This window comes from Crinia signifera, chromosome 3, assembly GCF_055691185.1.
Source record: "Crinia signifera chromosome 3, ASM5569118v1, whole genome shotgun sequence".
Taxonomy (NCBI): domain Eukaryota; kingdom Metazoa; phylum Chordata; class Amphibia; order Anura; family Myobatrachidae; genus Crinia; species Crinia signifera.
This window is the reverse complement of record NC_139219.1, coordinates 159,765,545-159,792,749: the sequence shown is the minus strand read 5'-3', so window position 1 is coordinate 159,792,749 and position 27,205 is coordinate 159,765,545. Positions and strand designations below refer to the sequence as shown.

The window sequence follows — 27,205 nt, the reverse complement described above, 5'->3', positions numbered from 1 at the left end:
GTGCTAATGTAAGTTCTTTACTCAAATTATACAGTGAATGGTAGGATTGGAATAGGCTGAGGCTTGTGTAAAGTGAATGGGTAGCCAAGGTAGGAAACAGATTCATAGTGGTTGATTAGTGTGTCCACTATATCTAACTACTTTTTAATTCCTGGAATAATGTGTGTGTGGTAAAATAATCCTTGGATTATTTTACCATTGCATACAAAGAAGACACAATTTCTGAAGGAAATGTAAGAAGAGGGATCTTAAATGGAAGGATTTGTAGCAAATACAGCAGCCTGGGCAATATACTAATGTTATTGTGTTTGCTCTCCCAAAGCAGAAGATTAAGATAGGGTCCCGGGTAGTTACATTTGAGTAATGGGGTGGAAGTTGGGGCTTTGAAACTCATGACTCAACTCTTTAGCTAGAGGATTCCAAGATATGAGGAGTCCAGAAGAAAAACAACTTTAGGTCAACAGGAGCAGAAGGTTGGTGGCCAACCACTTCCAGTTTGTGGTTGGTAATATTTAGATCTGCCATAAAACCAAATTGCTCAAGTTACACAAATAAGTTAGGGAGGGAGGTTTGAGGTTATGGCAGAGTCTAGGGTACATCATCAGCAAACAATGACATTTATTACTGGGTGTCATGAATAGGGATCCCTCTCACATGTGACTACTGTATAACCTTAGCTGTTGGATGTTCTATAAAAAGAGCATAGATCTATAGGGAATGAAGACAGCCTTGACAACTTTCATTACATAGGCAAAATACTGAAGTATACTGCACAAGCCATTAGTCAAAACTGTGAACAACAGATTGCTCTGGAAACTGAATATATTTAAACTGTAAGTTGATTGTAAGTGAGTACAGTTCTGGATAACTAAATAAACTACTCTAGAGCACAACTGAAGGAATTGGTGAAAAATAAATATATAAATTTATAAATAATGAGAAGAAGGTATGCCAGAGGGATGCAGTTTAAATCCCAGCGGTCGGGATCACGGCGTTCAGAATTCAGACACTGGAATCCCGACCGCCAAAATGCAGACACTTTCTCCCTCCGTGGGTGTCCACGACACCCCTGGAGGGAGAATAAATTAGCGTGCCGAGCGTAGCGAGGCACCAGGCCCACTGCATGGCGAGTGCAGCGAGCCCGCAAGGGGGGGCGATCCACGTCCCCCCCTTGTCGGGATTCCGGCGGTCGGGATTCCGGCGCCGGGATTTTGAATGCCGGGATCCCGACCGCCGGGATTTCATACTGAATCCATGCCAGAGACCGGTTGGGGAAATGTTCTGAATGTACTTTAATATATCTAACTATTTAAAAGACACTAGATAAGTGACAAGTAACATGTGTCCTCATTTCATACCTTTACTAGAGGATTGATAACACCAACATTCGGACTTGCATTAAATACTTTATTGAAGTTGGTTTCTCTGTTCACTAGTTCCAGTTGGTAGAACTTTTTGTCTTCCTGAAAAAAAATAAACGTGTCATTCTGACTGTGCTTCCTTCACGCAGATAATTGCTTTCAAACACTTCACCTATTAATATTTCAAGCATAAATTGTTCATTTGTAAATGCCGTTTAGTTTAATATTTTATGGAAACAGCTATAATTTATGAAGTTTGGGGTATTTAAAGATTACTCAATATTTAATGACAGCGGCTCTCAGAGGTAAACATTTTCATTTTGTTTTGTTAAAGAAAAAAATATCAAAATGTCTCACAATCAATTTCTTGATAAGTTGGTCACGTTCGGCAATCATGTCCTTCAACTCAGATATGACCTGCAGGTCCTCTGGCCTTGATTCTCTGTTTTGATATTTTTCCTCCATTTCTGTTAACCTTGAATGTATAATAAGAATATGGTTACACACCATTCAATTTGACATGAACTAAAGAGAAAATGTATTCAGCGTGTAGAGATATAATTCCCGGATATGCATACTGCAGCACTTCGTAGAGAAAGACAGTGAAAAAAAATGAATGAAGAAAAGATATTTGCCCAGTCTTTTATTACATTTTTTTGCTACCTGCTACCCAGACACAACTTCCAACACAATTTTCAAAAGATACCACATACTGTTGTTTTCACAGTCAAAGGGTGAATTCAATTAGCTGTGATAATTTACGGCAGTCTAATTGATGACACAGGACTATTCACTAGACACGGCTTCGTCACTGGCTGTACCCAGGCTGATTGACAGGTGTCGGGCATTTGGAGGAGGCAACTGGCTGGGAAAAATGCAGACGGACCCAGCTTTTTAAAGAGAGGACCTCTGACATAATCGCTGGCTCTGATCTGCCAGGTTCTTCGCAATGCCGAATAAATCTGTGGCTGCTCAGCCACTGCACACAATTGATCAATCATGGTGAGGGGTGATCAATCGATCGATGGTGAGTGGATGCAAATGGATTTGCGGAGATTCGCATGGCTGCAATGATATTCAGTGCATTGCAGCCATGGGTGGGTTTTCCACTCTGTCGGGTGGCGGCTAACTGATCCCTGAGCTTCAAAGATGAATGTCCGAATGACCAAGAATGTTCCGTCTCTTGGGTGTGGCTCACTCTTGTAGACATTCACCGTTCTGGTATTTTTTTTAAAGGAATCTGTTTCCAACACTGACCATATCTAATAGCACTACCAAAGGATCCTTACACTGGCTGCAATTGTTACTGCACTATACTATGATCCTAAGGCCCTTGTTCCGTTGTCACTGGATTATGCCAAGGTCATCAATAACTATTGGGTGTATTTACTAAGATGGGATGTTGCTATGGGCAACCAATCAGATTCTATCTATCTTCTAGAAGGTGCTAATTAAATAAGGTGTAGATTCTGATTGGTTGCCAACAACAAAATCCCATCTTCAATAGAACTCCCAATTTAGTAAATAAATCCCTATGAATGTGTCACATTTAGGTAACCCTAATTCACCCTAATTCACCAAGGAGCACTAAATAACCTTTGAACATGGAGAGAGCAACATGAAGGTGTTAAGAGATTCAGCAGATGACAGATTAATTGGTAGCATGGGATTTTAGTGCAATCTGTTATTTAAAAAGTAATTATATTACATATTGCAGTACACAGACAGAAATACAATGATATAAAAACTATTTGAGCTTGATATTAATAAAAGAGAGCATTAACCCTTTGAGTGCTAAGTGAATATGTCAACATAGGTGTGAAAATTGGCAAGCAAACATTTTTATTCATCATAATGACCTGTGATGCTTACCTTATGTAGGAAATATAATCTTTTTTTAAATGTAATTAATTCATTTTTTATTTGAATTTATATAACAAATGTGATTGATGCCGACATTTTTAGGCCATATTTGGCACATCTCTCACAGAGTTGTTGGCACTCAAAAGGTTAAGAGTAAGCTTAGAATGAATAGAATGGGAGATTTCAGGGTCCAGTGAAATAAGTATAACTGGTCTTCAGTCATCATGTTGACAGGGTCGACTGTTTACATGCAGCATCTCAGCATGCTCAGCATGTCTACAGTGTCAGCGGTCATGTCTATGATGTCTATGATGATATGTCATCACTGGGGCACCAACCTGCAACCATAAAGAAGGAAGCGTGGTGATCTAGGTCTCTTTTACTGGATCCTAAGTCACTGATACCCTGAACCAAAATCAATACCCTCTGGTTACAATTCGGGGTAAGTTTACTAAGATGGGAGTTCTATTGAAGATGGGATGTTGCCGCAAACAATCAGATTCTACGGCTTATTTATTTAGCAACTTCTAGAAGATAATAGAATCTGATTGGTTGTTCTGGGCAACATCCCATTTTCAATAAAACTCCCATCTTAGTAAATGTGCCCCCCAGTTGGTCAAAGGTTCACCCTACAGCAAGATAATGACCCAAAACATACCTCAGGCCAGGGGCCAGATTCTCTAAGCTTCGAAAGTGATAAAATGGAGAGTGATAAACAACGAGCCAATCAGCTCCTACCTGTCATGTCACAGACTGTGTTTGAAAAATGTCAGGCAGGAGCTGATTGGCTGGCTGTTTATCACTCTCCATTTTATCACTTTTGAAGCTTAGAGAATCTGGCCCTGAGTCAGAACTACCTTCAGGGAAAGAGCAAGACTGTAGGCTTTAAACATGGAATGCACAGCACAGTTTCCAGACCAAAAACTAAGTGGGCAGTATTCAATTGATTATCTTTACTTCCGCACCTATCATGCTCATTATAGTCAGGTCTAACCTCACATAGAGGCTAAACCTGAACAAAGTAATGGGCGTGGTGCTAATAGTCCCATTTCAGCGTTCAAATGCGTTGCTTTTTTTGCATTTCAGCTCTCCACCCAAGGGGGTAGCAACCTGAAAGGATGTTATTGCCCCTGTCAGCAGAAACAATTGAATAACGGCCAATGACTACAGCTAGGGGTGAAAACAATTGAATACCACCTATTTATTTTTAATAACAATTTAAATAATAGACTATTTTTTTTAACCTTTTGACCACTGCTGCAGGGAAAGTGGAATAGGAGATGCTATGGGGGCTAGGGAGGGGGTGAGGAATTGATGGTACAGAACACCAGGGATTAGAATGCTTCACAAATTGCCAGCCAATGGATACATCATCACCTGCCATTCCAGTGATTTAGTTATCATGACCCCAGTCAAGATGACCAAATCATGACCAGTGGGGCAAAAAAGTATTTTGACAGCCACCAATTGTGCAAGTTGACCCATTTAAAAAGATGAGAGAGGTCTGTGAGAGATAGAATGTGGAAAAAAAAAACCAGGAAGTCACATTATATGATTTTTAAACAATTTATTTGTATATTCTTGCGGAAAATAAATATTTGAACAATCAAAAGTTAAACACAATACTTTGTAATATAACTTCTGTTAGCAATTACAGAGGTCAAATGTTTCCTGTAATGCTTGACCAGGTTTGCACACACTGTAGCAGGTATTTCGGCCCACTCTTCCATGCAGATCTACTCCAGATCGGTCTTGTTTTGGGGCTGTCGCCGGGCAACACAGACTTTCAACTTCCTCTAAAGGTTTTTGATTGAGTATAGGTCTGGAGACTGGCTAGGCCACACCAGGACCTTAAAATGCTTCTTACGGAGCCACTCCTTAGTTGCCCGGGTGGCGTGTTTGGGGTCATTGTCATGCTGATATACCCAGCCACTTCCATCTTCAATGCTCTTACTGAGAGAAGGAGGTTTTTTGGCCAAAATCTCACGATACATTGCCCCATTCATCCTCTCCTTAATACGGTACAGTCGTCCTGTCCCCTTTGCAGAAAAGCAGCCCCAAAGCATGATGTTTCCACCCCCATGCTTCACAGTGGGTATGGTGTTTTTGGGATGCCACTTATTATTATTCTCCCTCCAAACACGGCGAGTGGAGTTTATACCAAAAATCTGACCACATGACATTCTCCCAATCCTCGTCTGGATCATGGTCACTGGCAAACTTTAGATGGGCCTGGACATGTGCTGTCTTAAGCAGGGGGACCTTTCAGGTGGTGCAGGATTTGAATCCATAACGACGTAGTGTATTACTAATGGTAACCTTTGTGACTGTGGTCCCAGCTCTATTGACGTAATTGACCAAGTCCCCACGTGTAGTTCTGGGTTGATTCCTCACTGCTCTGAAGATCATTGATACACCACGAAGTGAGATCTTGCATGGAGCCGCAGGTCAAAGGAGATTGTCAGTGATCTTGTATTTCTTCCATTTTTTTATAATTGCGCCAACAGTTAATCTCTTCTCACCAAGCTGCTTGCATATTGTCGAGTAGCTCATCCCAGCCTTGTGCAGCTCCACGATTTTGTCCCTTGTGTCCTTAGACAGCTCTCTGGTCTTGGCCATGGTGGAGAGGTTGCAGTCTGACTGTTTGAGGGTGTGGACAGGTGTCTATTATACAGATAACAAGTGTAAACAGGTGCCATTAAAAAAGGTAATGAGTGGAGGATAGAAGAGCTTCTTAAAGAAGAAGTAACAGGTCTTTAAAAGCCAGAAATCTTGCTGGTTGGTGGGTGTCCAAACATTTATTTTCCGCAAGGATATACAAATAAATTGTTTAAAAATCATACAATGTGATTTCCTGTTTTTTCTTCTTCCATATTCTGTCTCTCACAGTACCTATGGAAATTACAGACCTCTCTTATCTTTTTAAGTGGGTCAACTTGCACAATCAGTTTTTTTTTTTTTTGCCCCACTGTATATACAAGTGTCATAAATCAAATTAATCAGCACAGTCTCCTTGTGTGTCATAGTAACATAGGTGGTGCATTTTTTGGCAAAAAATTTGGCCTGATGTTAGCAGAGTTGCAAAGGACGTGTCCACTCACTTATGCCAGGCATCTCACATTGCATGGTGTATAGAGGCTAGAAGTTTCAAGACACATCTGTAGCATATTTATGTCTTACTAAATTACAAAACCTTGCCTGCAAACTTCTTTGAGATTACTATAAATCTCATTATGTGCATAAGCCAATATTTATAAGTCGCACTGGGCATGTGCCACAATGGTTTTATGATGACAGTAGCAGACAGGATTTATTGTGAATGACAGACGCATTTGAGGGAGTGGTGACAATTTCAGGTGGAGAGTCACAGATTGTGACTGTGATCCCATATGCAGTTACAATGGCTCTGGCATCTTACTTCCTGCAGTCATGCTGAGTGTGCTGCAGTCATGCTGAGTGTCCATAGAGTTACTCATTATCTCCCGATGTCTGCCTCTTTGTATACAAGCGGATTCCAGTGGTCATCTCAATACAAATCACGGTGGCTACAACATTAGAATATTTGGTACTCTTTACCTAGCACGGCGCCCACGATTTTGATCGTGGGCATCGCAGGTAAAAAAATCGCGGGCATCGCGGGCATTGAATGCACTAAAAATCGGGTGCAACGCGACCGACGCGATGCCCGCGATTTCCCATAGGGAACAATGTTAAATGTCTCAATTGACCCGATTTTCATGTTCAATGCCTCAATTGACCCGATTTTTCCATAGGAAACAATGTTAAATGGCCCACAGAGGCCAAATAGCCACCCTGAAGTGTGAAATGGCCCCCACAATTGTTAACGCCACCCCACGATCAACGTCAACCCGAAGCGTGGCGAGCGCAGCGCGCCAGCGAGGGGCGGCGGTACGCGTCCTACGACCTTTTCATACCCCCACTATCTACGTTGGCGTGGAGTTGAGAATAGAATAGTGTGGCGAGCGCAGCGAGCCACCGAGCCCGAAGCGTGGCGAGCGCAGCGTGCCCCGCGAGGGGACGCGGATACCTTCACAGGCAAACGCGTCCCTTCGCGGGCTTCACAGGTATCCGCGTCCCCTCGCGGGGCTCGCTGCGCTCGCCACGCTTCGGGCTCGGTGGCTCGCTGCTCTCGCCACACTATTCTATTCTCACCTCCACGCCGACATGGATAGAGGGGGTATGAAAAGGTCGTAGGACGCGTACCGCCGCCGCTCGCCACGCTTCGGGTTCACGTTGATCGTGGGGTGGCGTTAACAATTGTGGGGGCTATTTCACACTTCAGGGTGCCTATTTGGCCTCTGTGGGCCATATAACATTGTTTCCTATGGAAAAATCGGGTCAATTGAGGCATTGAACAGGAAAATCGGGTCAATTGAGACATTTAACATTGTTCCCTATGGGAAATCGCAGGCATCGCGTCGCACCCGATTTTTTAGTACATTCAATGCCCGCGATGGCCGCCGTGCTAAGTAAAGAGTACCATTTACCTAAATCTCTTGTAGGTAAATGCCCAGAATTCACAGTCCTATGTCAGCCACAGCAGAGAACAGAACTAGCCACCATCGTTCAGTGGTGCGAGATGGTCATAGCTGGAATTTTGCATTTGTATGGCAGTAGTATTCTATTTGAAGGGCCGCCGAGAGGCGGGGGGGGGGGTGGGTACTAATTACCTGAGCCCAGCGGGAGCCCTGGTCCAATCCCCCCTCCGCCACCCCCCTTCCCCCTCCGTCCCTCCCGGGCATTTACATTTACAGTAACAGCATTTGTGGCTACTGATATCTTATTGCAGACATCTCAATCTTACTTTTATTTACTATTATTTGCATAAGATTATGTAATTATTTTAGAGCACTACTGATGATGTTGGAGCACTACTGATGATGTTGGAGCTTAACAAATAAACAGTAGAAGGTTAACAGTAGGTTATTGGTTTAAAAGTAACTGTCCATATTACATATATTAATGCCATTGAAAAGGTGGTTAGTGTTGTTAGTTTTAAGAAGTTAGTTGTAAGAAATAGGTAAGGTTATTCTTTAGGCACCTCAACGTCCAAAAACTGGTTCACTCAAACTTACGAAACTTGTAATGCAGATATTTTTCCCATGAGCAATGCTTGTGCCTTTGCAAATTCTGCCATTATAAGTTGCTTCTCTCTGATGTTTGCTGCTGATAAGTCACTCATGTCCTCCTCATGTTTCTTGGTTATTTCTTGCTCATGTACCCTTTTTCCAAAATAAGAATATATATGCTTAAAACTGTTAAAATATTATTTAGTATTATTATATTATTATAGTGCCTTACCGTATGAATACATTTTTTTATGCCTGTAATATTTATTTATTAACAGATTCTTATATAGCGCAGCATATTCTGTTGTGCTTTACAAAGGAGACAGTGATACAACAAACAGGGTATTTACAGACAGTCAAAAGGTAGGAGGGCCCTGCTCGCAAGCTTACAATCTATAGGGAAATAGGCATTGATACATAAGGATAGATACTGTATACTTTATTGCATCGATTCCACCAGAATGCAAGGTTCTGTGACTGGAATTTGATAAGCTTGCCTGAAGAGAGATAAGTTTTTAGGGAACGCTTATAGGTTTGGAGACTGGAGGAGAGTCATTGTGCTTGGGAGGGCATTCCACAGAGTGGGTGCAGCCCGAAGAAAGTCCTGCAGTCGGGAATGGGTCCGAGTAATGAGTGTGGATGAGAGACGCAGATCTTGGGAGGAGTGTAGAGGTCATGTTGAATGATATTTTTAGATAAGAGAAGATATGTATGTTGGTGTAGTTTGGTTTATAGCTTTGTGTGTAAGTAAAATAATTTTGTATTGAGTACGGTAGAATACAGGTAACCAATGAAGTGACTGACAAAGTATCTTTTCAGACGATGAACGTCTGGCTAGGAAGATTAGCCACGCAGCTGCATTCATGATGGACTGTAGTGGTGAGAGTCTGTATTGGGGAAGGCCAATAAGGAGACCATTGCAATAATCAATGCGTGAGATCATGAGAGTGTCTTGTGTAAGGTAAAGGCGGATTTTAAATATGTTTTTTAGGTGCATGTGGCATGATTTTGAGACAGATTGTATGTGGGGTACAAAGGAAAGCTCAGAGTCAAGGATAACACCTAGGCAGCGAGCTTGAGAGGTAGGAGTGATTGTCATCTTCTCAACAGCAATAGAGATATCAGGTTGGTAACTACTATTTATTGGCGGAAATATAATTAATTCTGTTTTTGAAATATTAAGTTTGAGGTGGCAAGATGACATCCAGGATGAAACAGCAGAAAGGCATTCAGAGACATGGCTCAATACAGATGGGGACAGGTCCGGGGAGGATAGGTAGAGCTGAGTATCATCCGCATACAGATGATACTGAAATCCAAAGGAGCTGATTAGTTTGCCAAAAGAAGAGGTATAGATTGAGAAAAGCAGAGGACCTAAAACTGAATCCTGAGGTACTCCAACTGAAAGAGGTAGCAAAGAGGAGGTAGAATCAGGAGGTAGAATCGTTTCGAACACTAAAGGAGCGGTTAGATAGGTAGGATGAGAACCAAGAGAGGCTGTGTCTTTAAGACCAAGGGATTGTAGTGTGTGTGGTCAACAGTGTCAAAAGCAGCAGAGAGATCTAGAAGAATTAGTAGTGAATAGTGGCCTTTAGACCAGATCATTCACAACTTTAGTCAGTGCTGTCTCTGTGGAGACAGCACTCTGAAGCGGGTCCAGTAAGTTGTGCGAGTTAAGAAAGTGTGTGAGGCCAGTGTAGGCAAGTCTTTCAAGAAGTTTGGAGGTGCATGGAAGTTGATAAAAGGGACGGTAGTTTGAAAGAGAGAGCTTGGATAAGAATTCAGTTTTTTTCAGAATCGGAGTAATAACTGTGTGTTTGAATAATGAAGGAAAGACACCAGTAGAGAAAGAGAGGTTACAGATTTTAGTTAAGACTGGGATGAGCACAGGAGACAGAGATTTACTTATTTGTGAGGGTCTAGGGTCAAGAGGAGAGGTAGTAGAGTGGGAGGAAGAGAAAAGTGCAAATACTTCATCTTCATTCGTGGGATCAAATGAAGTAAATGCGTCAGAGGGCTCAGGTATGGAATTGAGCAGATCACCAACTGAGTTGGAGCGTACCAATTCATCCCTGATCTTGTCAATCTTATCCCTGAAGTAGGAAGCAATATCTTGTGCATGGATAGTGGTTGGTAGCTTGGGTGAGGGAGGGTTGAGAAGGGATTTAAATGTAATACAATATATCAGAGATGTCAACCAATTATTTTATTTTATTTAGGACACAAAACCACTCTGCCGTACGCTGGATGAGTATGCTTGTACACTGGATGAGTACGCTGTATGTTGGATGAGTACGCTGTACACTAGATGAGTACGCTGTGCGCTGGATGAGTATGCTGTACACTGTATAAGTAAGCTATACGCTGGATGAGTATGTTGTACGCTGGATGAGTACGATGTACTCTGGATGAGTACGCTGTATGCTGGATGAGTAAGCTGTACGCTGGATGAGTAAGCTGTGTGCTGGTTGAGTACGATGTACGCTGGATGAGTACGCTGTACGCTGGATGAGTACGATGTACGCTGGATGAGTACGATGTATGCTGGATGAGTACGATGTACGCTGGATGAGTAAGCTGTACGCTGGATGAGTACACTGTACGCTGGATGAGTAAGATGTACGCTGGATGAGTATGATGTACGCTGGATGAGTATGATGTACGCTCAGGGGCGGGCTGGGCCGGGGGGCAGGGTGCCATGTGCCCCCCGGGCCGCTCAATCTAATGTGTGTGGGCCGCCCGTTTGTTTCTGAGGCTGCTGCTGCAGCCACGGCTAACCAGTTTCCGAATGGTCTTCGGAAACATGGCCGCCGGCCTCCTGCACTGAGGACGTCTAGTGCAGGAGGCCGCTACAGAGAGTGGCTGTGGACTCTCTGAGGAGCTCAGACCTCTGTGGCTGCCAGCAGCTGCTGCGCCTGTATCACACTGCATTACAGGCAGCAGCGTGGACAGCACAGAGGATCCCTCCCTGCTCCTGGTCAGCGTTCGGAAAGGGGGCGTGGCTAACGTCCGGAGGGGGCGGAGCTACACGACTGTGAAGGAGATGATGAGCTGCCAGCCTGAAGTGCCCTGAACCAGGTATATAAAATGTGAGTGTACTTTAACTGGTGTGGGCATGTGTACAAGCAGCGCAACTTGTGTCGGCAAGTGGTGTGGGCATGTGTACAAGCAGCGCTACTAGTGTCGGCAATTGGTGTGGACATATGTACAGGCAGCGCTAGTAGTGTCGGCAATTGGTGTGGACATATGTATAATCAGCGCTACTAGTGTCGGCAACTGGTGTGGGCATATGTACAAGCAGTGATACTAGTGTCGGCAACTGGTGTGGGCATATGTACAGGCAGCGTTACTAGTGTCGGCAACTGGTGTGGACATATGTACAGGCAGCGTTACTAGTGTCGGCAACTGGTGTGGGCATGTGTACAAGCAGCGCTACTAGTGTCGGCAACTGGTGTGGGCATGTGTACAAGCAGCGCTACTAGTGTCGGCAACTGGTGTGGGCATTTGTACAAGCAGCGCTACTAGTGTCGGCAACTGGTGTGGACATATGTACAAGCAGCTTTACTAGTGTCGGCAACTGGTGTGGACATATGTACAGGCAGCGTTACTAGTGTCGGCAACTGGTGCAGACATATTTACAAGCAGCGCTACTAGTGTCAGCAACTGGTGTGGGCATATGTACAAGCAGCGCTACTAGTGTCGGCAACTGCTGTGGGCATATGTATAATCAGCGCTACTAGTATCGGCAACTGGTGTGGGCATATGTACAGGCAGCGCTAGTAGTGTCGGCAATTGGTGTGGACATATGTATAATCAGCGCTACTAGTGTCGGCAACTGGTGTGGACATATGTACAAGCAGCGCTACTAGCGTCGGCAACTGGTGTGGGCATATGTATAATCAGCGCTACTAGTGTCGTCAACTGGTGTGGGCATATGTACAGGCAGCTTTACTAGTGTCGGCAACTGGTGTGGGCATATGTATAATCAGTGCTACTAGTGTCGGCAACTGGTGTGGACATATGTACAGGCAGCGTTACTAGTGTCGGCAACTGGTGGGGGCATATGTATAGGCAGCACTACTGTTGTTGTATCTGGTGTCGGTGTGGGTGTTACGTATAAGTAGCACTACTACTGTCAGAAACTGGTGCGGTTGTTATGTATAGGCAACGCTACTATTGTCGGCAACTGGTGTGGGTGTTACGTTTAAGCAGTGCTACTACTGTCAGCAACTGATGTGGACATTATGTACAGTATAAGTTGCGCTGCTGCTGTCGGTAACTGTGTGCGATATATATATATATATATATATATATATATAGAAATCCAGGGTGTCCGGCACAGCCTCCTTCAGCTCAATTGCATGGGTGCCCGCAAAAAGGAAGTAGATAGGCTTGTGTAAAGGATGCGGCACACCATTCACGAAAACAAGTACTATTTAATGGCACAAAGGGCAACGTTTCAATGCCTATGTCGGCATTTTCATCAGGCTTATCAATAAGCCTGATGAAAATGCCGACATAGGCATTGAAACGTTGCCCTTTGTGCCATTAAATAGTACTTGTTTTCGTGAATGGTGTGCCGCATCCTTTACACAAGCCTATATATATATATATATATATATACAGCGCTACTACTGTCGGTAACCCTGGGCCATTATCTAGTCATATGCAGGTGTACTCGGAGCATTGCGTGGAGCATAATGTGTGTCGTAATATCATATGGGCATTATGGTGTGCGGCATATTGTGTAAGGGGCATTACGCTGTGTGGCATTATACATAATGGGCATTACTGTGTGTGGTATAATGTGTTATGGGCATTACGATGTTATTAGTACTTTTATAGGGCCACGCCTCTTCCCCATGAAGTATCGCTCCTACATTTTGCCGCGCGCCTTCGGCGCGCACTCTCCAATTTCCTTTCTGGCACAGGGTACCAAAGTGGCTAGCAATGCCACTGGTTCTGGCATAACTAGCCAGGGTGAGCAGCCTGTGGTGTCCTATTATTGTTTTTTTTTTTTATTAATACATATACGAAAAACCTCCATTTAACGATACGCTGTTACTTATGGGCCGGTGCTCCGGACTTGCCCCCCAGGCTAAAAGTTGCCAGCCAGCCCCTGTGTACGCTGGATGAGTATGATGTATGCTGGATGAGTACACTGTACGCTGGATGAGTACGCTGTACGCTGGATGAGTATGATGTATGCTGGATGAGTATGATGTACGCTGGATGAGTACGCTGTACGCTGGATGAGTATGATGTATGCTGGATGAGTACGCTGTACGCTGGATGAGTACGCTGTACGCTGGATGAGTATGATGTATGCTTACCTCCCAACCACATTCATTTAAGCAGGACAGTCCCAATTTGAGGGCTCTGTCCAGCCGTCACAAGCAGGACTGCATTGGCCTGGCATTTGGGAGGTATGACACATTTATTTGTGCTCTGCATAGAAGCAATGGGGAACGTGCTCTGTGGTCTGCACAGCAGTAAAAAGCTAAATGTTACAAACAGGAGTCAGAGAAGTGAAGGATAGTACCTGGAATACAAATCCCTCTGTGATGTAGGTATGCCCCCTCAACATTATAACATGCTTCGCTATCCTGATCCATACTCCCAATATGTTGGGAAGTATGATATTGTATAGTTATAATCATAAAAGTGGAATATTACTCTTGTGTCTTATTGATATGTACTTTAATTATTGAATGTCTTGCTATGCAACTACATTCTTTATGTTCTAGTGTATTTGGTCTCCTACCCAGACACACAACACACACCCTGCAGTGAAGAGTCAGGTTATCCATGAGCAGGAGAACACTTGTATGACACTGGACAAGTGAATAAAGCCAGTCAAATCTGATAGAATAACCCTGTGTTATATACATTATTCGGATAACAAAGGATTTTGTTATAATAAATGTGCAAAGGTGGTATGAATGACATCTTATAGTGATCAAACTTCCTGACTGGCAGTTGGGAGCCAGATCCTCACTGTAAGCACAATCCTGCCTTTGTTCCCAAGCACTGTACAATATAAAGTTGTACAGTATGTGAGGGAATCCTTGTCTATACATGAATGTAAGGAAATCAGCCAATGTACCTAATTTGCTGATTGGCTTCACTGCGGACTCGGAGAATCTCTTTTCCTTTAAACTCCAGCTCCTTAGTTAAAGTGTTTATGCTCTCATGTAGTATCAGAAGCTCCTTATTAAGATTAGACACGTGTTGTTCTTGATGCCTGAGCAGCTTCTCAAGATCTGCTATCCGCCCTAAATACTCAGACTCCTATAAACAACAGAAAAAAATATACAATACTTCATTATTAAACATATTTTGCATATTTCGCACAGCTTTATACGATGAAAATAATGTTGAATTGTTCTGTAGACATGCTGATTTACACACACATACAGATTACACCAGGAAAATTGTCCCTGTATAATTCTTATCAGAAATTTCTCTTTCATGTTATTGAACAGATTTTATTTGAAACATGGGTTCTAATTCATGTTTGCAATGCGCATGTGTCAAGGCTCTTTAACCGTGCTCGCTGTGAGGACTTTAGGGGGTTATTCAGACCTGATCGCAAGCTGCATTTTTAGCAAATGGATAAAACCATGCTACACTCCAGGTGGGGCAGATGTAACGTGCAGAGAGAGAGAGAGAGTTAGTTAGAGTTAGCCTGGATGAGTTATATTGTTTCTGTGCAGGGTAAATGCTGGTTGCTTTATTTTACAATGCAATTAAGATTTCAATTTGAACAAATCCCACATAAACCCTAACTCTCTCTGCTCATAATATTTGCCCTACCTGCAGTGTACATGGTTTTGTCCATTTGCCAAAGAAAAGCAGCTTTGCGATCAGGTCTGAATAACCCCCCTAATTGCAGAGTTAATGACAGGAAGGGACTATTTAGGGTAAGTTAATGGGCAGTGGCGGCAAAATGAAGATGTGTCAGACGTGTTTATGGCATGTATCTGTGTTCATGTATCTACATAACCCTAGGGCAACCTTTAGCCTTGATGTTACCTGTTTTGTGTATAGGTTGTGAATATGTACGCAGCTGCAAATGAGCGCTTTGGTGGGTGTTTCTTCCCATTTCAGGGCTGCAGCTTCACTTGCTAACATTTGCAATCCCTTGGCCATAGAAATCACACTTACGATTGCCAGTGCGTACAAAAATGTACATTTCAATTAGCAGGTTAGCCCTTTGAAATCATTATACTGTATAGCACATACCCAATGAAGGACAATTTTTTTTAATATTTGTATAGGATCTACTACTAATCAGTACAAAGCTGCTATTTGGGGGCGTGATTATCACTTCCTTTTACACGGTGCAATCCGGAATGTAGGTGTGTGGGATGCTGTCCCATCAAATCTGTCATTCATCACTTGTGCCACGTTGCCTACATTCTCCCCTGTGTTTTCTTCCTTTCCCTTGCCAAATCTGGATGTTGAAGGTGTGGATGTAGTTCTGTTCTTATACCATAGTTGCCTACCTTTTAGATTTCCTCTCTGGGAGAAGCACATGGTGGGGGATGCAGGGGGGAGGCTGATGTCATGAAGCCCCGCCCCATTCCACAAAATGCCGTGATTCGTGGGTCCGTCAAGAGAGGGCGGGTTCTTAAATGACGCAAAATGCCGCTATTTACGTCATTTTAGCCCCGCCCCTCCCCCATACAGCACGAATTCCAGCATTTGTAGTGGCAGGGAAGGGGGGTGCCTGGGCACTGAGAAAATTGCGGGAGACCTGCCCACCATCCCGGGGGGCCGGGAGGGGGACCCGGTTTTCGGGAGACTCCCGGCCATTGTGGGAGGGGAGGCAAGCCTCACTTTTACTTATACTGTACAATTCTCTAAAATTCACAGGGACTGCACTTTATATTGTGTTATATTGTTTGGATCTTATCTTATTATGTGTGTTCTTATTATTATGCTATTACTCTTATCTGTACTTGAACCTTGCTGTAATGATTAAAAATGTCTCCATTGTGAGACGAATAAAGGAATTATATAAAGGATTTTGCTTTTAGGACATGTCTTTGATTATTTGTAGCCAGCAGAATCATAGACAAGTGGGCCTAGATTTGCACGGAAGGTTAGAGGATTGGGCAATTGGTAATGCGCATTTCTGGGCACACTTTGCTAATGAAAAAAAAAAGAGATTAATTTTGCCTGGCCCCCCATTCACATTAAATTAAGGGGATACGGTCACTAGGTCTACAAGCTTTAGGTCGACAAGCATAATGTCGACACCACTAGGTCGACATGCATGAAGGTCCACATAATTGAAGGACGACATGGTTTAGGTCAACAGGTCATTAGGTAGACACAAGCATTAGGTTGATAGGTTGGCATTCAAAAGTTCAACATGGGTTTTTTTACTGTTTTTTTTTGAGCCACCATGTGCCGACAGATGGTATTTCATGCCCTACCATCCCCTAGGGCATGGTGGGAGAATAAAATAGTGTGCGAGCACAGCAAGCCCCAGAGGGGACGCGGTGCTATATTGCAGTGTCCATGTCGACTGTGATGAATTTCTGGACAATTAAAAAACAAAAACCATGTCGACCTTACCCATGTCGACCTAATGGTTGTGTTGACCTAATGACCTGTCAACGTAACCCATGTCGACCTTCCTGCATGTCGACCTTAATGCATTTCGAACTAGTGATGTCGACCAACTTGCTGTCTACCCAATGATCCATACCCAAATGAAGCTATAAGTGAGACTGACAGGAGTACTACTTCGAGCGATGTACTATAATGAAAGGGGTGGTTATAAAGTGCTATGAAATGAATGTGACGCTATCATATACAAAATATAGAGTACCCTGTAGCTAATGAAGATTTGGAAATAACCTCAAAATACCAGCAGAACACAGAATTCAAGACAATCCAGTATTCTTGAAAACTGGTAAAAACTTAATGGCAACTCAGTAATATAATAAGCAGGAATAAGTTCCTTTACATGCTCTCCCTCCAGTCAACTCTCAATCATGTGAGACACCAACAAACAGCAGGAGCCAGGATCTGGAACCATGGGGGTTATTCTAGTTCATTCTTTCTGACAAATTCCTTCTTAGATGGGCAAAACCATGTGCACTGCGGGTGGGGCAGATGTAATTTGTGCAGAGAGAATTAGATTTGGGTGGGGTTTTACTTCAAAGTGAGATCTATATTGTAGTGTAAAATAAAGCAGTCAGTATTTTCCCTGCACAGAAACAAAATAACTCACCCAAATCTAATTCTCTCTACACATGTTACATCTGCCCCCCTGCAGTGCACATGGTTTTGTCCATCTAAGAAGGAATTTGTCAGAAAGAATGAACTAGAATAAACTCCTATGTGACCTGTTTTCAGAGTGGAGAAGTCCTGTGTGCACCAATCGTGTAATGTGCATTCCACCATGTGCAATGGCACTGGCCGCACAGACCTCCTTATGGCCCTGCAGACACACATGAAGATGCAGATATGCCCAGCTGGGGCACATGCACAACAATGTACATACTGATGATGATGATGTTGCCAACACTAGCTTATTGGTCCTAATTGGCTGATTGTAGAGTGACCTCTGGAGCCAATAGTGCTTTGTACATTGGATTTGCCTATATTATAAGGTGTGGGAGTACAGCTGGATGCAGTGGCAAACGCAGGATTTTCAAAAGGGGGTTTCCAGAGGGGTGGAGCAAAGCACAGAGATGGACACTTAGGTGACCCAGTATATGCCGGGTCAGTTAAAGTATTATAGATAGCCCAAATGTATATATATAAATAATAATAAAAAAATAAAAAAAAAATATATATATACATATATATACATACATACAGGGGCGTCAACAGCAGAGTAGACCCCTGGGCATAGCAATGTATTGGGGCCCCTACCGATCCTCCAGTGGTAGGGGAAGCTTTGATGTCCTGCGGGTGGTAGGGGGTATTATATCAACCGCTCTGCATGTAGGGCCTGGATCAGTAATTTCCACTAATTTCCCCTTTACTGCACAGATGGTGGGAGATGGAGCGGGAGAAGGGGGCATTGGGCTGAATGATGGGGCCCTGATACATAACTTCCAGGGTGGTAGAGGATGTTTAATATAGTGGAGTGGGCTCATTATTAATAATTTTCTGGTGGGAGGACAGCTTGCTTGACTGCAGATATCTCCAGTTCCCGGAAATAGATTTCTTAGATTTTAATGGAAAAACTAGAGAATCTCACCTAACAAATGGTATTAGGGACTAGGGGATCAGAGTTCAGGAGACAGAGCAATCTGCCCACAAGTATATAATACTACATACAAGGTGTGTGGAGCTGGAGCAGTAACCAGTTGCTGGAAGGTAGATATCTCTGGTTCTGGGAACAGTAGAGACAAGCTACTAGTGTCCCTCAAAGGGGAAGAGTCCCAGAAAAACTCTCTGACTGGGAATAACAATTAACAGGCTTGGATGGGGACCACTGCTTTGAAGTCAGATATCTCCGGTTCCCAGTGGCCGATTTTTACAATTCTTATACCCATTGAAAGAGGGGACCCTCAGCTTTCAGCTGAGGGTCCTTAGACTCCTGGGGGGGTTTCTGGGTACTCAGAAACCCCCCCTGCGTGCGCTACTGGGATGTCCCATGTAAGGCCTCAGAATCAGCCAATGGGTGCAATTTTTATGTGCATTGGACTTGAGCATTTTTTTTAAGCGCTTATTATGCAGCTGCTGTAATTCAGTATAAACCTCAGATCACCTCGTAAATTAGGTCATCTTGCAAATGCCTTTTTCATTCTGCAAATACATTTTAATGGAACCCTATTAATAAATGGAATATTAATAAATTATGGTTTTATAAGTACAGAGTCTCTGCAACCTTGCTTTACTGTCTCCTTTCTGTCTGTCTAAACACAAAGAATGACAAAGAAGGTAACATCACAGGCAATTAGGAGTGCACTTAAGAAACTGATTTAATTTCAACATTTAACAAACAGATCGGTCGCTAATGTTTAATGAATTGCTTCCTTAGCTAAAATTTCTGCACAGGTGCAGAACGTATTCACAATGTAAAAGGGGAATATGTTCAGAGTATTTTGTTATTTTACTGTTACAGAAAATGTATTTATTTTTTTATTCTGAAATACCGTTGTGGAATATGCAGGAGTTGAATCACTTCTTCAGAGACAGACATAAATATACCTTATCTTTATCATAAACACCACACACATCAACATAGATGAAAAGGGTGGAAGGACGGGAGTCAAAAGATTGTATGCAAAATGAATAGTATTTATACTGGCAAAAGGTAACATTGCATGAGTCACTCTATATTGTTCCAAAAGTAATATACAGTACTCTATAATGGGGTTGCTGGCTTTATGAATGCCAATCTGAGGAAAAATGGAAGTATCCCATAATTCTGGATACATTTTCTCACTCCCACACTATAACAAGTCCGCCTCTACCAGTGGGACCAGTTGAAGGAAAAGTCTGGCATTCCAGCCACTGCTAGGTAAATATCTGCGGTGAAATCCACTAGTCAGTAGTTCATAAATGCAGCATACGGTAATTTGATTCCCCCCTACTGTATGTAACATAATACAAATTAGGGATGGCCATCGTTGCCTTTTGCCATCGATGGTTACCATCGATGACAACAGTGCAACTGACCATCAATGGTGTATAAGTATGCAATGGATGACCATTGATGTTTTTACATATTGATGGTAATCCATTTGCTTTGAAAGATTGGCCTCTGGGCCAATCAAATACAGGGGCAGGGCTTCACGGGTGTTGGGGGTGGAGCTATGCTCCATGTCCCAGCCCCTAGATGAAAAAAGAAAATCAAAACTATTCAGTTAAGCCTGACATCAAAAACTATCTGGTTCTCCCCCATATATGTCAAAACTATTCAACATCGGCCATAAACCATTGATGTTTTCTTACCATCAATGGTCAATGGCCATCCCTAACACAAATCTACAGTCATCCAAAACTTCCCATACTTAGTCATCGCATGCCACCTCATGATTAAGCTCAAACACTCCTGGAAATCACCCAATAACAAGGAAAAGGGGATGAAGAAAAGAGACAGAGGAAGAAAAAAAGAGACAGACAGAACACAGACATTTATATGTACAACATCTAGTCCAGTGGTTCTCAAATGCTGTCCTCAGGACTCCACACAGGTCATAATTTCCAGGTCACCTGGAAAATTTGACATGATCCTAAGGACCGGATTTGAGAAGAAATAATCAAGCCAATACATATAAAGCTGAAGAGTGATAAAAATAACATCATCACATTGGCATGTAATGATGGTTGGTCTGAACTCTGTCCGTTCCTGCAAGTGTGACTGATGTCACTTCCATGAAGTTATGGCCTAACTGACATCTACAGTTGCCAAAACCTGTTATTTCCCCTATATAATCACATACCACCACTTGATGAAAACAATCCTGAGAATCAACCAATAACAACATCACAACATGATCCAAAACCAAATGTTATGTACGGAAAAGGACACACAGGAATTTACAGGCCACATACACAGGAGGTGATTATATTTCAAGTCTACTATAGAGAGAAGCCATCTAGCTAGAATTCACCAAGTACATTTCCTAAAATAATGAGTAAAAGCTGATTGGTTGTCCACTACTCCATTCTTTATAAGGCTTGATAAATCTCCACCTAGTACAACAAAGCTGTACTTGTTTAGCAGGCGTGAGATGATAAAATAGCTAAAAAGAATAGGTAAGAAGCACTTTGGGCGCAGATAGATGAAGGCACATTTATTCCATAAAAAACAATTTGTAAAAAACATACAATGATTAAAAAGTGGTAATCCTCCCTTACCCAGTGATAGGGGAGGAGCCTCGGGATGGTATAACAGAGTGTTCCAGATGACAAAGAGGGGACACCATGTTGGCTCCACAGATGTACACTGAATAGGGTCCTTGTACAAGCAACCCTGTTGGCCAACGCGTTTCAAGTTTATGTGACTCTTTTTCAAGGCTAATGATTGCTACTGAGTCTCCTGTATTTATGAGGAAAAATGGCGGGAAATCGGGACCTCCCCCGGAAGTGGTCATAGATATGTGTTTGTAAAAAGAGTTCCTCCTCGCGTGAGATAAAATTACTAACTATACTTACTAATTCATCTTAAATAAGAATGGTAGATTTAGCATACCATACATATTTCTCACTGTCATGACACCCTACATTACCTGGCGCCTGCTGACTTCCTTTTGCCTCTCCAGGTCCTCTGTAGCAGTATCCATTTCCTGCTGATGATGATGTCTCAGCTGGTCAATGGCTGCAGCATGTTGGTGATTGAGTTCAGAACGCAGGGAAGCTGCAATGCAACCAAAACAAATAACATGGATTGCTATGCTATGAAGAATATAAAATCACATTGACATATAATAAAAACCATGCTGCACAGCTGTTTAAACTTTTTATATATACCTCTCAATTATAGTAGTTCAACACTGTCACACATTTTTTTTAAGAAATCCAGGTGTGTACCAGTGAATCGTCTATTAATTCACTACAATACCTTTGCTAATATGCATGTGTGTGTGTAGATGGAATTCTATGTGCCTGGAGTCCACAAGAAATATTGTGCAACACAAGTTAGAGAACACATCAATAAACAAAAACTAAAATCCAGATAAGATCACAGTAGTACTTCATGTCTAGCAGGTGGCAAGAGACAGACTTCTAGTCTCTAACCTTACAGTATATTTAGGGAAGCGTGACATAAAATCATTTTCTGCAGCAGAACAGTAGCTAGCGGAAGCATTTCCCTGCTGTCAGATAAAGCACTGCCTGGGAAGTTCTACATAGCATACAGGAGGTTTTTGATCAGCTAGTTAATTGCTTGTGTGACAGGGCTAAGAAAAATAACACACTTCTATGAAGCACTTCTCTGTCTGAGCTGTTTCTCAGCTAGCCCTAGGCGTTGCTTGAAGCCTTTTATCAGCTATCAGAGCAGGAAATCTGCTTAGCGTGACATCATCCAGGTATAACTCATTCTTTCCAACAGGACACAATAAAACAAGACAAAAAAAAGGAGTCTGCAAAAATTGCCCAAAACATACCTGTATTGCAATACTGTAAGTGAAACATAGAAACATAGAATTTGACGGCAGATAAGAACCACTTGGCCCATCTAGTCTGCCCCTTTTTTAAACATGTTACCTCATACCATATTTGATCCTTATTTTTTTGTAAGGATATCAATATGCCTATCCCAAGCACATTTAAATTGTTCTACTGTATTTGCCTCTACCACCTCTGATGGGAGGCTATTCCACTTATCTACTACTCTTTCTTTGAAGTAATTCTTCCTCAAATTTCCTCTGAATCCTCCTCCATCTAGTTTCAGTGCATGTCCTCTTATTCTGCTGCTCCTCTTCCTGTGAAGAATGTCTCCCACCTGTACCTTGTTAAAACCCATAATATATTTGAAAGTTTCTATCATGTCCCCCCTTTCCTTTCTCTGCTCCAAAGTATACATATTAAGATCTTTTAGTCTTTCCTGGTACGTTTTGTGATGTAGGCCATGCACCATTTTAGTTGCCCTTCTTTGTACAGTCTTTAATGTATTTATATCCTTCTGGAGATATGGCCACCAGAACTGAACACAGTACTCTAGTACTAATGACCTATACATTTTTTACATCTTTCTTTCTACTGCTGATACCTCTCCCTATGCAACCAAGCATCTGACTTGCCTTCTTTATTGCTTTGTTACATTGCCTACCTGCCTTTAAGTCCCCTGAAATAGTGACACCTAGATCCCTCTCTTCCTCAGTAGTTTCCATTATAGTGCCATTTATACTATATTTAGGGGGGTATTCAATGTCGTTCGAGCTCCCACAGCCATCTCCCGACGGGGGAGATGGCTGCGGGGCCCTATTCAATGCTGTCTTCCCCGACAGCATTGAACAGGGGTTTTGCGCAGAACGAGCCCGACATCACAAGCTGTCGGGCTCGTTCTGCCGAGAAAAGCCGGAAATAGGCGAGCTCCCGGCCGGAGCTCGTCTATTTCCATCATCAACTCGCGGCCACGCCCCCTTCTCGCCGCTCGGCGGCCGGGACATTGAATCCTGACTGCCGAGCTCCAGGCGAGCTAACCGAGAACGGGACAGGGGCACGGCTGTCGCGCTAGCTCGACAGCCGTGCCCCTGACATTGAATACCCCCCTTAGTCTTTGGATTTTTGAGACTCCAGTGCATGATTTTGCATTTTTTGGCATTAAACTGTAGTTGCCATGCTCTTGACCATTCCTCTAATCTACCTAGATCATCAATCATTTGTTTTACCCCTCCTGGTGTGTCTACCCTGTTGCATACCTTTGTGTCATCTGCAAAAAGGCACATTTTACCCTCAATTCCATTTGCAATATCACCAATAAAGATATTAAAAAACACTGGTCCAAGTACAGATCCCTGGGGTACCCCACTTATAACCTTTCCCTCATTTGACTGTACTCCGTTTACTACATCTCTCTGTTTTCTGTCCTGCAACCATGCTCTTATCCATTCAACTATCTTAAAATCCAATCCCAAGCTTTTAAGTTTATTTAACAGTCTGCGATGTGGTACAGTGTCAAAAGCCTTACTAAAGTCTAGATAAGATACATCTACAGCCCCATCTTGATCTATTACTTTAGTCATCCAGTCAAAAAAAGTCAATAAAATTAGTTTGACATGATCTTCCCCCATGAACAAGGGAATGGGGAAGATGGAAGGATACCGATGCACTAGTCATAGGCACGAAAATAATTAATTATGATAACTTTCAATATGATTTTCCACAATTTAAACAGTAGTGAGCTAGATTGCCGCTACACAGTAACAGGGTGGAGGTGCTCCCCTGAGAGTGGATTAGAACAGTACAGAACCCATGCTGTTTCAGATCCTTTAAATTGCTGGTTTTGAGATATTCTACAACTCTTTGTTTTAAGAGTGTTTCCATCAATTTCCCTATTACTGATGTAAGGCTCACTGGTTGATAGTTGCTTATCTATTTCCTTTCTTCCACTTTTGTGCAGTGGGACTACATTCGCTGTTTTCCAGTCCTCTGGGACTACTCCAGTAGCTAGTGACTGGTTGAATAATTCTGTTATTGGTTTTACCAGCTCCCCTTTAAGCTCTTTTAGTATCCTTGGATGTATCCCGTCTGTCCCCATTGATTTATCCACTTTCAGTTTTGAGAGTTCTGTGAGGACTTTCTCCTCTGTAAACGTACTTGTTTCTCCCTCAGTTTTATGACTATACTTGCAACTTAACTGTGGCCCCTTCCCCTCTCTTTCAGCAGTGAATACTGAGCAGAAATAATTATTAATATGATCTGCTATTACATTGTCCCCCTCAAGAAGACTTCCACTCTGTCTTTAGTCTTATTATTCCACTTTTTGATTTTCTCCTTTCACTTATATACCTAAAAAAAAGTCCCCCCCCCCCCCCTTTACCCACTGACTGGGCCATTTTCTCTTCAGCCTGTTCCTTTGCACATCTGATTACCTTCTTAGCCTCCTTCTTGGTGAGATTTAATAGGATGAGAGATTCAGAAAGTGAGAGATTTGGTGAGAAATATCCAGTTTTTTAAAATCATTTACACTGCTGAACCAGTTTAATTTTGAAGTGTAAATGATTGCCGCTTTAAAAAAACTGGAGATTTCTGACCAAATCTCTCACTTTCTGAATCTCTCATCCTATTAAATCTCACCCTCTGTCTAACAAGATACACCTCTTCATCCTCATTATTCTGCGTCTGCTTAAATTTCTTAAAGGCCAACTTTTTTGCTTTCACAGTACTTGCTACATCTTTCGCAAACCACAATAGCTTCCTTTTCCTTGTGTTTTTCCTAACTCTTTTGACACAAAGTTCTGTTGCTTTCAGTATTGCACTTTTAAATTTTTCCCAAGTAACAATTGATAAGTGCTGTGTAATGGTTCAAATGTATTGTAGAATGGGTATGAATTATATTAGATAATCTTCGTTTATTGGGATGACAGTGTGTATTTTGTTTAACCCTTTGAGTGCCAACACCTCTGTAAGAGATGTGCAAAATATCCGCTAAAATTACCATCGTCGCTCACATTTGTTATAAAAATTTAAATAAAAAAATGCTGTGTAAAAAAAAAAGATTATATTGCCAATATAAAGTAAACATTACAGGTCATTATGATGAATACAAATGTTTATTTGGCAATTTTCATACCTATTTTGACAAATTCACTTGGCACTCAAAGGGTTAAAATAATATCTAATACTCTGTTATGGTCTGTGTCTGGCATGCTCATTGGAAGCTGGAGGCGGGCGTGCACTACAGGAACCAACAGCTCCCGCTGCAGAACAAGTACAGACCGCAGAGGACTGATGACAGTTCTGTGGGCACAAGGAACAGATTAAGAGATCGCGTCAGACCTAGGTGATCTGCATATGCTAATCCTAGTACCACTATGATGTTGTTTAGGCTTTTTGACAAAAATGGAATATGTCTCACCAATTCCATACACAGACATCTTGCACTTTTTTCTAAATGTAATGAGTCTGTACGCTATTATAAGAATGTTAACCCTTTGAGTGCCAAGTGAATTTGTAAAAAAAAAAGGCGTTAAAATTGTCAAGCAAACAATTTCATTCATCGTAATGACCATCATAATGAACATTTGTTATTTTAATTTATATAACAAATGTGAGTGACACTGGCATTTTTAGCGGCTATTTTGCACATCTCTGACAGATGTTGGCACTCAAGGGGTAAATGTTATTCATTTAACCACAGAAATTAGTTGTATACCACCACAAGGAATATGGATGGAGGCTTATGCAATAACAAAACTATGACAGCATGTGTTTTTTTTTTTATCAAACTTCCATTACAGATCAGGTCATTTCCAATTCTATGTGCTACACTAATATATCCAGAATATATTCATGATTAGATCTTAGATAACAGTACTTGCTGACATTTTCAACGCTACACTGTCTTTCACAGTATAAATAATAAAAGATTTCAGTATAAAAGATGAATGACAAGCTGTGGCATTAACAGGAAATTAAAAAATATAGTACTTTTACAAGAAAAACACCTACAATAGCATGGTTTTCCCCTCATTGTCTAGCTCAGACATACACACCTAGCATGGCTTTCTCCCGTCTTCTAGCTCAGACATACACACCTAGCATGGCTTTCTCTTGTCTTCTAGCTCAGACATACACACCTAGCATGGCTTTCTCTTGTCTTCTAGCTCAGACATACACACCTAGCATGACTTTCTCCCGTCTTCTAGCTCAGACATACACACCTAGCATGGCTTTCTCTTGTCTTCTAGCTCAGACATACACACAGTGGTGTAATTATAGCACCGCAGCCCCCGCGGGGGGGGGCGCTGTGCATATGGGGGTGCCGGGGGGGGGGGGGGGGGGGCTGCGGTGCTATAGTAATCCCCCCGCCCCCCATCCCCCGCATGCTTACCTGTCCGCGCGTCCTGGCTCCCCTCCTGGCTTCAATCAATGCTATGGAGACGGACCACGATAAAATGGCCGCCCCATAAAGCAAACCGTTCTTCTAACAGACATACACATCTAGCATGGCTTTCCCATCTTCTAACAGACATACAAATCTTGTAGCTCAGGGAAAAGGGGCAGGGGATGGAGGCCAAGGGCACAGGACTAATTGGCTATGAAGTAAGAAGGTTATCTCCAATCAACATATAAGTGAATAATTATAATATATAATATTGTTGTGGAGGTGCTCCCAGGGAGTAAGGTAAGTACAATTGCAAAAGGGTTGATATTCAAGGGAGAATATCAGAAAAGAAACTCCCGGGTGGGGCACAACCTTCTATAGTGTAGTATATATCAGTCTAAAATATCAACTTTATTAATACT

At 42.4% G+C, this 27,205-nt stretch overlaps 1 protein-coding gene across 5 annotated transcripts in view; it reads right to left on the bottom strand.

The window, feature by feature from the left end:
* The window catches only part of FAM184A (family with sequence similarity 184 member A), a 211,401-nt gene that overhangs the window by 12,746 nt on the left and 171,450 nt on the right, over positions 1-27,205 (bottom strand). For 3 of the 5 annotated variants that reach the window (XM_083176804.1, XM_083176800.1, XM_083176801.1), the window contains 5 exons: positions 21,523-21,650; positions 14,421-14,605; positions 8,321-8,467; positions 1,719-1,836; positions 1,359-1,463 (listed from right to left, as the gene is read on the bottom strand). In XM_083176804.1, coding sequence (XP_083032930.1) covers positions 1,359-1,463; positions 1,719-1,836; positions 8,321-8,467; positions 14,421-14,605; positions 21,523-21,650 — 683 coding nt within the window. The remainder of the gene's footprint in view (positions 1-1,358; positions 1,464-1,718; positions 1,837-8,320; positions 8,468-14,420; positions 14,606-21,522; positions 21,651-27,205) is intronic. The other 2 variants (XM_083176802.1, XM_083176803.1) reach the window with 1 other exon arrangement.